At 41.9% G+C, this 12,353-nt stretch overlaps 1 protein-coding gene across 2 annotated transcripts in view; it reads right to left on the bottom strand.

The window, feature by feature from the left end:
- Positions 1-12,353, bottom strand: part of UTRN (utrophin) — a 1,532,463-nt gene that overhangs the window by 1,071,920 nt on the left and 448,190 nt on the right. For both annotated transcript variants that reach the window (XM_078648677.1, XM_078648678.1), the window contains 3 exons: positions 11,499-11,654; positions 9,359-9,529; positions 6,800-6,979 (listed from right to left, as the gene is read on the bottom strand). In XM_078648677.1, coding sequence (XP_078504803.1) covers positions 6,800-6,979; positions 9,359-9,529; positions 11,499-11,654 — 507 coding nt within the window. The remainder of the gene's footprint in view (positions 1-6,799; positions 6,980-9,358; positions 9,530-11,498; positions 11,655-12,353) is intronic.

The raw sequence follows: 12,353 nt of genomic DNA, 5'->3' as shown, positions 1-12,353 counted from the left end.
GCACACGGAGGGGGCGGGAATGGACAGCGCATCTGAATTCACTTTCAGTGAAAGGGGAGGGAACGGGAAAAAACGTAACTCCGCCCTGGGAAAAAATCTCCGGAACGCCCCCGAATCTGGTCCAGCCTTGATGGACAGATCCGGCACTCAATGGCTAGCCTCCATTTATGGAGCTAACCAATGAGAGCCGGGGGACGTTCCAGGAGTCCTTATTGACGACATAGGATTTCACCTGCGCTGAAGAGCTGCGCAGAGCGCAGCCTTCGGCAGGCGAAACCCAAAAAGGGCCATGTATTTGGGGGTTGCTGGTGCTCATGTGAATGGTATAGGTCACAAGAACCTATGCTGCTATGAAGTTAATTGACAATATCATTGATTTGGAGGTGACCACTCAGCAAAATGGATATTGTGAGTTGTAAGAGCATAAAGAAAAATAAATAAATCCAAGCAGTGAAGAATTGCCGGGCGGCATGAGCAACCTAGATGGACTAAAAGTAGTGAGTAGTATAGGTTGTATACTACTCACCGGGGGCCTCATTTATGAAAAGTGGCGCTTCACTGCGTGAAAACAGCGATGCGTCAATTTTCATTGCGCCCACCTTGCGACACCATTGATGCGTCATATTTACAGTACGACGCATCATGTCGCAGGGAGTTACAGATACGTCAGTATTTCTGACGTATCAGTAAGCACAAAAGTCCCGCATTGCTTGAATGTGTCACAAAAATGACGCAACTCCAGCAATGCGTCCTTTCACATGGGGAAATCCCCATGTGAAAGGGCTTGCGTCCGTCTTACGCCTGCTGTGAGGAAGGCGCAAGATTTTGACGCAACAGCGTCCTAAAAGTGACGCAGTGAAATCTCTTAGATTTCACTGCGTCACTATTACGAGGCTTTTTGCGGGGGAACACCCCCTCTGCATACATTATACCTGACGCAGGTATAATGTAGCGCAGGGGTTTACAAAGTGACGCATCTGCTTAGATGCGTCACTTTGTAAATGTGGTGCAACAAGGCACATTTTTTACTCCACTAAAAGTGACGCACCAGCAGGTAAAAGTGACGCAAGGGCTCATAAATGAGGCCCCTGGTATTTTCGCTAATTGGACAGGTGGTCACGCCCATTTGGTCCGTGTTACCATGTGTCCACGCCCCTGTGGTCCACGTGGCTATATTGGAATCGGTTCAAATCTGGTTTTAATCCGTCCTTATAATGTTTTGATAAGATTATCGCGTTTCGCTGTTTTATAGGTCAATGTTAATTTGTGAATCAAGGCTCATAAAATGATACAGTGATGAAATCAAAAGCGTATAAAATGACCAAGCATGCTGGAAGGTTGTTAAGAAGTGGGGGTAGTGTGAAATACGAGTCTACAAACATACCGGGGGCGTGTCTATTATGTGTCACTCAGGGGGCCTGGAATGTGATAGTCTGTGATATTAAAACCACTGAAACTCTCTGGAGAGAGTCAAGACTTACATAGGAAAGGTCAGCCAATACATGTTCAAAACGAAGGAAGTGGAATAACCAATAGCTTTAAGAAAGGAGGAAGATAACCACACCGTATTCAGAACCGCCAAGTTGGCATTCTGCATGGGAATTCTGGTGGGAATGGCTACATAGCACGAATGTGTCAAAGTAAAAAAAAAAAAAAAAAAATTGTCAGTGGAGACGGAAGCAAAAATGAGTAGCAGACGAGAACACATGAGATACTCAATTCGAGTTTATTCACTTATTCTTTCAAAAAAGCTATTAGTAAGACATAAACAGTGGCAAATAACTGAAAGGTTGACTGCTTTTAATGCTTAACCTTCAAAATCTGGAAACGTCTTCCTGAACGTAGTCATGTTGAGACAGTGGCACAGCTAACCCTATGGGCGACTGTGGTGGTCTCTGTGTAAGCCGCCCTTCGTGGCCGCAGTGAAGACGGGGATGAGGGGGGGGTGCTGGCAATTAATTTCTCAGTTTGCCACCCTGAGGTGTGAGGGGACCACCCCTGCCCCACCTCCAGCTACGCCACTGTGTTAAGAGCACATAGGATAGAATCTCTGTCCAAATGCTAAACACCCTCATTTATGCCCAATTTAGTCAATGTAGACGTCAAAAACACAGGACAGAGAAGCTAGAAACACCTGAAGAGAAAGACGAAAACTTCAAGAAAAATTAAATGATCTAGTGAACAGTGCTTCGAGCTGACATCTACTTTGTTCTGAGAGTAACGAGTTTGATTACAAACAAGGAAAACGTGATCGTCCCTACTTTTGAGATCAGTACGCCAGGATTAAAACTTTCAATGCCAGAATAAGAATTCATATAAATTTCACAAAATCACAGTGTTTGTGACCGCAAAATGGCATTTTTTTCCTTTTACTAAACCCTTTTTGTAAATCAAAAAAAGCCTTTACGACTCATAAAAACAGTTTTGAACCCATCTGGATCGCAATCAGGATGACGTACGAAAGGGGCACCCACACCTAATTGTGAGTTGCAATGGTACGCACTAAAGGTTTCCAATCACAATTACAGATACATACCCCTGATCAGTTACCCACACCTTACAGAAGGTGGCAAGCAATTCGCAAATGGAAAGGTGACCATTTGGGACACTCCCTGATGAAAATCCAGTTGGGCGACCTCGTGAGCAGTAAGAAAGCAGTGGGGCCTGGAGAGCACTGTCTGCTCCTCCAGGACTAGTACAAGCAGGAAGCTTTAAACAAATATATATATAATAATTAAAGCACCAGTTCAGTTGAAGAGCAACAGTTGATTTAAACAAACAAAAATGTTACCATTTGGTCATTGAAACACAGGTATTATGTTGTGCTGTTCCTTGCAGGTCCAAATCCCTGTATTTGTTGTCAATCTCAGCGGCCCACACAGCGACCTGCCCAATTAAAATTCATTAGGTAGGTCGGTTTTTAACCTGGAGATTTTGTGATGCGACCTTAAATTAAAGACTGGTCGAAAAAGTTGGTGCGCAATTTGCAACCAGGTTTTGCAACCAGTCTTCCAATGCATCTGAAGCCTAGGTCACTGGTCACAGAGACCGTTGATACTAGTTACAGGAGAAAAACTAAAAATGCCAGATTTGTGGTGTGTAAACTTGGCTTGGAAACCAAGCAAACAGGGACCCACAAAAATGCAAACACGTTCAGAAAGGAACAGGTTAAAAATATACCCCCAGATGCATCAACAACCCATTTTGTGATTCTTCAATAGAGAAAAATACAAATTTGCTATTAAGGAATAGCAAAATGGAATGCATCAAGAAATCACAAAAAAATTGCGATTTCTTAGAATTCCTTAATTGCGACTCGCAAATTGCGAGTTGCAATTAAGGAATACCTCCCCATTCATTCCTATGGGCCTAGAGGCCCATAGGAATGAATGGGAAGACAATCTCAATTTGCGAATCGCAATTAGCGAGTCGCAAATTGAGATTGCGATTTCAAGGGTGCAGGGGTGTCCAAAGGACACCCTGTTGCACCCCTGAAATTGATCTGTGCACATATGTTGCACACACACATGCCCTTAGGGCATGTGTGCGCGCAACATGGAACTTTGAAAAATGCACTTTAGTGCATTTTTCAAAGTTTTTGGAAATTACCATGAAGTTGTACTTCATGGTAATTTGCGTGCCCTATTAGCGAATTCGCTATTTTTAAAACTTTCATGCATTGCATTTAAGGAATCTCAATTTGAGATTCCTTAAATGCAAATAAACGCAATTTAGCGAACTCTCAATTTGCGATTTTTGCATTTGGGATGATGCATCCCAAATGCAAAAATAACGGTTGCAAAGGGGCAGATTCTGAGAATCTGCCCCTTTGTGAGCGGATTTTTGTTTGATGCATCTGGGCCATAGCATCTTACTGAGCTAATGACGAGTCAATCGCTGTGCAGAAAACAGGGATTGAAATGCAAGAACGTGTGCACGCCGGATGCTGTTTACTTGGTCCCTCTGAACTGGTTCAGAAAACATTTTCAAATAGTACCACTAGGTGGCAGCATTCACAAGTTGTAAATTCAACAGAAACACAGTTTCTGAAATATATCTCTACAAGCAGTGGCAAAGCAAGAAGGTGCCTTTTGATTGACTGTCAATTTGGCTTTCGCAATGCTTTTTGATGATGTTCTTCCACACTGGCAAAAGAAAAAAATGCTTGTTTTTCAATGTGGAAGAGCATCGGCAAAACAAAAAGATGGATGCTGCGGCGTGATGGCGCGTATTCGCAAGCATGCATCACCACGCATACGCATGTATGCGCATAATGCTGACTACGTTTTTTAATTTACCTTTATATTACTATTCAAAGACAGCAGACACCAGTCTTGCTGTGATAGATGGAACACAATACGCATGAATGTGCATCAAACAGAAAGGATTTGTCAGCATGCCAACTGCAACTGATGGGTCCCCTAAAACTAGGGCTCCCTGTTTTCTGTTTTTACTGATTTTTACAGATAAATACAGACAGAAAACATTCATTTTCTTGTCTGTACTTATTTTTAAATGTGGATAAAAACGGAAATAGGGTTGCTTTTTTAAATAGTGTCTGCCATGACTATCAGGCCAATAGATGTGTGGATTGATAGATTAGGGGGTTAAAAAAGAAAGGAATGTAAGTTAAAGAGTTTTAAATAGCAGTAGATATGCACAAGGTTGATAGTGTGCTGATTTATCTTCTGCGGGTGTTCACAGCACTGAAACCTGGCAGACATTCAAGCATGAGTGCATATTTATTGGTTAAATAAATGTGGAAATATACTAATTTCAGCTTAATTTTTCCACAAAACCCAAAATAAATATGGATACATACAGATCAATACAGACGGAAATGGCAAAAAAATAAATACTATAAAACTGGGAGCCCTACCTAAAACTGAGGAAATGTTTTAAAAAAACACCAGGGGTGTGTAGCAAAGAAGAAGATGGGATACAGAGGCATGCAAAACTGTAACAAAAAACCCCAAAAAAGCAGGATGGGAAGAGGCAGTGGAAGCAACTGACTAGCTGTGAAAAGAAAATGGGAAGCAAAATCGGGAATACAGGGTGGGCAGGGATGTGATGGGAGAAGCAGCGCAAGAGACAGCAAGAAACACAGGCATTCCCAAAGAGTGCTGAAAGAAAAAGTAGTAGTAGTTTCCTGAATATGAACAATGCAAAGATAAAAGTTAACAACTCAAAAGGATGATAAAGAAGCCATGCTCCAGGGGCGGGGGAAACACAAGAAGATGAATAGAAGCCATGTAATAAGAAACAAGCAAATGAGATTGACAAGAAAGCCAACAAAATGTAAGAAATGGACTGCGCAAATTCCAATGTAGGTTTTCAAATACTGCAACATAGATCTTTACCAATAGACAGTTAAAAGCTGTCTGTATAAGAGACCTCAAAAATAGTTTGTTAAGATATACACTGAACTACAAAGTGGTCATTCTCAAAAGCCAATACTCCGACATCATTAATGTTGTTTCATAATGGCACACCTATATGACCCTTTCAGGATTCATAAGATGGGTTGAATGAAGATTTCTAGACAGTGTTTGCTGTCACAAACTCAGAAGTCGTTTTATTATTTGTGGGGCGCTGTCTGTTTTCATGTTGGCTCTTATTTAAATTCCTACTTATTTGATAAAAGTAGTGTTTACTTATGTCTGCTCGAAACATAGTCCAAAAAAGAGTAGGTGTCGACGATTCCTCACAGTGACCTGCTTACTGAAACCTGAAGATTCTGTCACATTTACTTTCCGCAGGAAGAAATGTTAAAACTAGGAGTTTGCCCATTTTAAAACAGATGAATTCAAGAGTAATGCCTTAAACCTGAAACCGCAGGTACCATTTTTAACACAATTTCTACAAATCAATTTGCGAGCCCCAAGAGGAATAGTGTTTGGTCTCCAATGAAGGAATAAAAACATGCCAATTTAACCCTGACCCAGATGTTCCACTAGTTCTCTTTTAGCTGTGAGCAAATGAATGATGCAATTTAAGAGGTGTCATAAAATCACATCATTGTCGCCCTGGCCTAGGAATATGTTCCATCTGGGCTTTGCTACAACCCTTGTAAAAGAAATCACTTTGGCAAACCGGACAGACGTGGGGGGGTCACTTCTAAATATACCCTCTTTGCTGCTCCAAGCTACTAAGCCAGATCCTGACAGAACATGCATGTCCTCCGCACAAAACTTGCAGCCCTGGTCACTGAGCCAGACATGTGGCCCATCCGCAGATAGAGCACAGCTTTGAATATTGCTAATAATCCATATCATTAAGTTATGTTATGTTATGTTAAAGAGAGTTTTATATAGCGCTCAGCTACTCCGTGGAGTGTCCCGCCGCTTAAAACCCTCTGCGGTACAGGCGGGGGGGGGGGGGGGGCAAAACAGAGCACCTACTGAACAAAGAGCAAAGTTTTAAGGTCCTTTCTAAAAGCTATCAAATTGTAATTCGTTTTTTACCAAAAAATGGAGGCGAACAAAATGACACAGTGCTCTGATGGCACTACTCGTGGGACACCAGAATAAAAAATACTTGAAAAAGCTTGCACAAAATACGAAATAAATACATCTATATTTGCAATTTTCCTGCAGGCGTATTTTAACTGATCATGATATTAAAAAAACATTATGCACTTCTCAATACTAGAACTAACTCTTAATACCTTTCACATGACAACAATTAAAGATAAGGTACCAAAAGCCGAGCACGTGGAAATTTAGGGGCATATCAACAAAAATATAGGTTAACTAACTCAAGAAACAGCTGCCCAATTCCTTCTCCCACTTATACCCACCTCCAGGGTGTAGCACTTGCCGCTGATTCGATTGCAGAGCTGTTGGTATTTCTCCATGACTTCGTCCAGTTCAGGCGTCAAGTCCTGGCCACCAGAGGGCGCCTTGGCATTTAACATCTTAATGTTGTCTTTCAAAATCTTCACTCGCACCTCCTTCTGCATCACTTCCTCTTTCGCTCTCTGCGTGCACAGAACGACATGTTTCAGTTGAAAAGGGCCTTTTACGGTCAAATACATTCAGCCCAAATCTGCTCCTCATTTGGAGCGTGGCCTGCACCCACTGACCTATACATGGACAGAGGACTTCAGGACCTACTATATTTATATTTATACTTACACTTATACTTACACACACACGCACACACCCTAGTGACAAAGGTATTTTTAGAGTATTTTAAGTTGTATTCTTGTAGTTCACTTTTGCGCACACTTACATGACTTTGTAAATTGGCCTAAAGCATCTACTATGGGAATATATATCCATATACAATTAGAGCATTTAGTACTATTAGAAAGCCCTGTGCACCTTTTAACTAATAAATAGCCGGATGAAAGTAGTACTCATACAATACTTCTGACCATACTGACACATGTTTTTGCAAATCAGCAGCATAGAGTCCAGTTAATACATGCAGCAAAGCAGGTATTGCAGTTTTTTTGTCCACGGCAAAGCTGTCAATGGTGCAGAAGATGTGGTTGCCCCGGGGGTCCATTAATAAACCGTGGGCTTGTTCAGGTGGTAGTGATTTGGAAAAGAATGCCAGTCTAGCTAATGTAATAACCTCTCCTCTTCTGTTTAATAGGTTGCTTTGTAGGTCTTTTTGCTACTAAGCTTCTCTACTTGAAACCAGGACGCAGTCGCGAATAATGCGAGTCACCTGGTCCAAGAGCCACTTCTTTTCGACAGATTATCACAGGCATCCCTCGCAAACATCCCCATTGAGGCTTATGATTTGGATGTCTAGATGCAAGCCAAGAATAGGCAAGAGATGGCAACAAAGCTCAGCTGAGATCAGCGGAGTCGCGTGGGGAGCCATCGCCCGGGGCAAGGCAAGTATCCTTCCACTTTTATTTTAAAAATGTACACCCCTAAGAATGTTGCGCCCTGGCCCACCCATGTGGCGCCGCCCACGCTATGCCACTGGCTAAAATGGCAAGCACAAACTTCTCACTGTACTATATGCCCAGGTGGAGTGGAGTATAGGAACTGAGGCAGGAGTGCTGGCCCCCAATGGTCAGTCCCCATTGTTTATTCATTTAATGGTCATTCTGCAAATACTGTTCCTGAAGTATATAAAAAGGCATTGATTCATTTCATGTCCAGATTAAATCTAGATTTGGGCACAAAGACCTACTGTCTTTTTTCGTGGAAATTCGTCCAGGTGTTAACTTGAGGAATGTTCACACGGCTAACAGGTTGGAAGGGAGGGCAATATATGGCTTTACCAGTCATAAGTAAGTCTGAAACTGCATCTTACACTCAACTATGGCTTGTAGAGCTGGGAAGTGCCTGGTTGGACTGCCTGGAGGCAGTAATACAACTAGTAGCAACCATACTTCCCCAGTTGGGTTACGCCAACTCTAGCTCCTAACTAGCTTCACTGGAAGTTGTCAGCCAGCCAAACTACTGCAGCTACACTGATTTTTAGTATTAAGGAAAGAGAACACATCTCTTCAGAACATCTGAATAATTCACTAGGTCCCAATGTCAACGTGTCAGAATTAAGGAGCTTAATGGAGCTCACAGGACTGATTTCACATTCAGGTCTATTCTTTCTTTAAATGGCCTTGCTCAAACGCTAAGATCAAAAATGGCGGATCTTCTCTCAGTTCCAAAAGGCAGAGGGCTGCTTACTAGACGCTCAATACTGAAACGGCATTGCTGCCTCGATATCCATTTACCCGCCTCCATATCCATATACCTGCAATTCTGAAACCTTCCTAAAAGAGAAATCATTCACAGGAAGTACAAACAGGAACCATGTGTTCCATCACCAGGCTCCATTTTCCTGCTAATAAAAATTCCACTGTAAATAATTTTCTGGTCTCATGCAGTTAAGCAGGTGCATGAAGGCATGCAGCAAAGCGGTCACATTTAACAGTGGTCTGTTCCCTGGATATTTTTAGTTTTATGACACGTGTCATGTTTTATTCTCTGTGAATCATTTTGTGCAAGTGCAGATGTCCTGGATATTCTATATGCGCTCACACACAAATATTAACTAAAGAAGCAATATATAATTTTAGAATTGTTTGTTGTAATTTCCCATCTTCAAGGAACTGCCCTGCCCAATGCTATCACAAGGAAAAGAGATTGAGGTTAGCAGCCAGAAGAGCAGACAAATTATAACAAAGGACTTTCATTCTGTTCCCACCAAAGAGTAATCTACTCTGTGCATTCACAGCACAGAAAACGATATAATTCTCTAATCACTATTTTATTTTAATGCTTTCAACAGAAATGAGTAAAATATTTAGAGGAGTAAAATATGTAGAGTGATTTTCAATCCAGTTGAGTGTAAAAAAATCAGATGTACTCTAGAAACAAATATATCTTACTCTCATCTCTTCCACTGCACTCTCCAGTTCTTCTGGAGACTTGTACTCGAAGTCCTTTTCCAGATAGTCCTCCTCGGCCTGTGTCATCCACTCTTGCATTTCCGACAGATCCTTCTTCAAGTTGCAAGCTCTTTCTTGACTTTCGGCCAACGTACTCTTCTCTTGCAACATCTAGGAGGAGACAGCACATTTGTTGTTGGCATTCAGAGCACTGAGATGGCAATCAAGAGTTTTCAACACAATGTTACGAGAAATGTATTTACCTTATTTGCCTGTATAACTATGTGCACTTGTGCTTCTAAAGTTTGTGACCAGAATTTGCAGGTGTGTATAGTCATACAGTGAGGACTTTTTTTTGGTCCAGGCAGCATACCAGTGTTAGTTACCGGGCAGGTGTAGTGGGCAGATAATCCAGCACCATAATGGTACAAAACCCAATCTAATAATCATTGCTAAATTTGATATCACAATTGATTATTGTGCAAACAGTTTAAAGCTGCCAGAGAATGAGTGAGAGAGGCCACCTACTACATTTCTGCAGCCTCACCATATTGTTAGAACTACAAATCTAGAAACATAAAAACAAAGGACAGACATAGGACCCGCAGTATGGAGAGAACGGTGCTAGTGCGCATTACATTTAGTAATGTGTGAGGATATGTTGAAACGCATCAATGATCTTATTTTGAGTTCCAAAGAACTCGTCAATTTCCATTGTGCCTCACTGCCTATGAGGGGAGGCCCCATTCTAATCAACAGCACTCGACTGCATGAAAGATTTGACTGACATCACAATCTTTCAGCTACTTTTTTACTCACTGCAACCTCCACTTGGATTAAACCAGTTGTTTAACGATGGGCAATATAATTTCCAAGAAACAAGAACCCTGATAAATTTTCAGAAGGGAAAAATGAGGCTATACTTTTCCAGAGGGAGCATTATTTGTTGAGAACCGAGCTTACGCGATTCTGTCTTATTGCTAACAAAGTATCAGAATATGACTGGATGTGTCCACACATACTTATGCCACATCTTGAGGCAGCACTTAAGACTATTGCCTTAGTATACATCTCCTTGCAATTTAACCTGCACTATCAATTCTTAACTGAACATGGAAAGAGGTATACCACTGTAGATATCTTGCAGTACACTCAGCTGTCACACTGTGTACATAAAGTTCAATACACAATTAAAGGCCACAATGGCAGATTGGAGGAACAAGGTGCATGATGTAAAGAGACAAATTAGAAAACCTAAATTCACTCATAAGTTACACAACAATTCTTAGACTGCATTTTCTACCCACTGAAGAGGACTGCACCAACTGTAAGAGCACTGTAGTTCCCCACTCCGCTCCATGCAACAACGGTTATGCGCATATTGCGGGTTCAATATCACTTCGGATATGTATATGGCCATGGTGGTGATGGTACTGCAAAAAAAGGTTAAGACGTCTGGCAGAACTACTGCTGAAATATACTAAATCTCTCTAGGTTAAACTACTGTAGATACGTAGAGTTAGTCTTCAGCCCTCTATAATGTTATAGATAAATTCAATGAAATAGTGATTAGCTCAGCGATAGAAGAAGCCGCTCTGCTGACCTGTTTATCAATAAACGGAACTATTTACAGGTAGGTCCTCAAGCATTTAACCATGAACCGCCCCCAAAGGATTCCTGGCTTGCTTAATCGGCTCCTTTTAACACCTTGGCTGCTAAGGCTTTTCCCCTCCTGTGCTGGAGATTTATGTTTCCCATTATACATGAAGAGTTGACCTTGTCATGAGCACAGCTCCAGTGTGCCTCATGACGAGTTCACCTTGTCATTAGCATGGAAAAGGTTAAGAACATTGTTCATTATATCACCTGAAGTAGACCACAGCCATCGATCTACATTGACTCGATCTATTGGTCCCCAAACAAAAAATAAAAAGGCCAGATTCCAATACAAGATCCATTATTAAATCAAGATAGCAAGGCTTTCATCATTTTATACACTACCATGAAAAAGCGTGTTAAATGAAAATAGTGAAATATGCCACTGATGCAACTCATTTAATGGAGCATTATTATTGACCATTATTACTTTACCTCACTTGCCTCACGAATGAAGATAATGTAAAAGAATCTCACCACTCACCTGTTTACTCAGATCCTCCCACCGTGTCTGCAGATCGTTCAGCCTCGGCTGCACCCACTTGTGCACAGTTGTGAGGGGCTGGCTCCGTAGCGTGGCCTCAACCTCTTTCAGAGCCTTCAGAGACGACTCCACATCTTCCATTCCATTCACAAGTTTCTGTTGATACAGTGTGGTGAGAAAACGCATGATCAAGTGCATCTCATCACATTAAAATAAAGCAATTGTAGGGAGATCGCCTACAGAGAAGGACCAAGTGGTTAATTCGAGAAAAAATAAATGCCAGAGCTCTTGTCGGGAGGCAGATTTCACCAGACCATTGCTCTTATTAGTGCTGCCTATAACAGAGCTAACCAAAACCTCACAAGTTGGTAGAGGATATGGCATAAGGGCCAGAGCTGCAGACTTCAGAGCTGGGTAACCAGTTTAGAGTCTCCACGTATTCTTAACATCATGGGATTCTGGGCAAATCACTTAATCTCCCCAGGCCTACAAAAAATGAAAAAAATAATGTGTCCATAACTGGTACTCATGAAAAGCGCACCTTTGGGTCGAGCTCGCTTTATAAGCGCCGGTGTTGATGATTAAGTGTCGGTGCTGAGAACCAGATACCACTGGCTCAAATTAACCCCTTGACTGCGGCGCAAATTCCGCAGCAGTGTTGGGGAATTAATGAGTGGGTGGAGATCTGACAGCCCCCGGCCGTCCTCCGCACACACCCACTGTGACGTCAGACGGCCGGGGGCAGTCTGACTCATGCAAGGGGTTAAGCACTGAAGGACCAAATTAATATCCTATTAGGACTGCCACTTCATTGATATTCAGGTCACTTATCTGTAATTTTGCAGGGGTTCCTGG

Source organism: Lissotriton helveticus, chromosome 6, assembly GCF_964261635.1.
Source record: "Lissotriton helveticus chromosome 6, aLisHel1.1, whole genome shotgun sequence".
NCBI classification, from domain to species: domain Eukaryota; kingdom Metazoa; phylum Chordata; class Amphibia; order Caudata; family Salamandridae; genus Lissotriton; species Lissotriton helveticus.
Note: the sequence above shows the minus strand (reverse complement) of the source record. Positions and strands in the feature narration are given on the sequence as shown.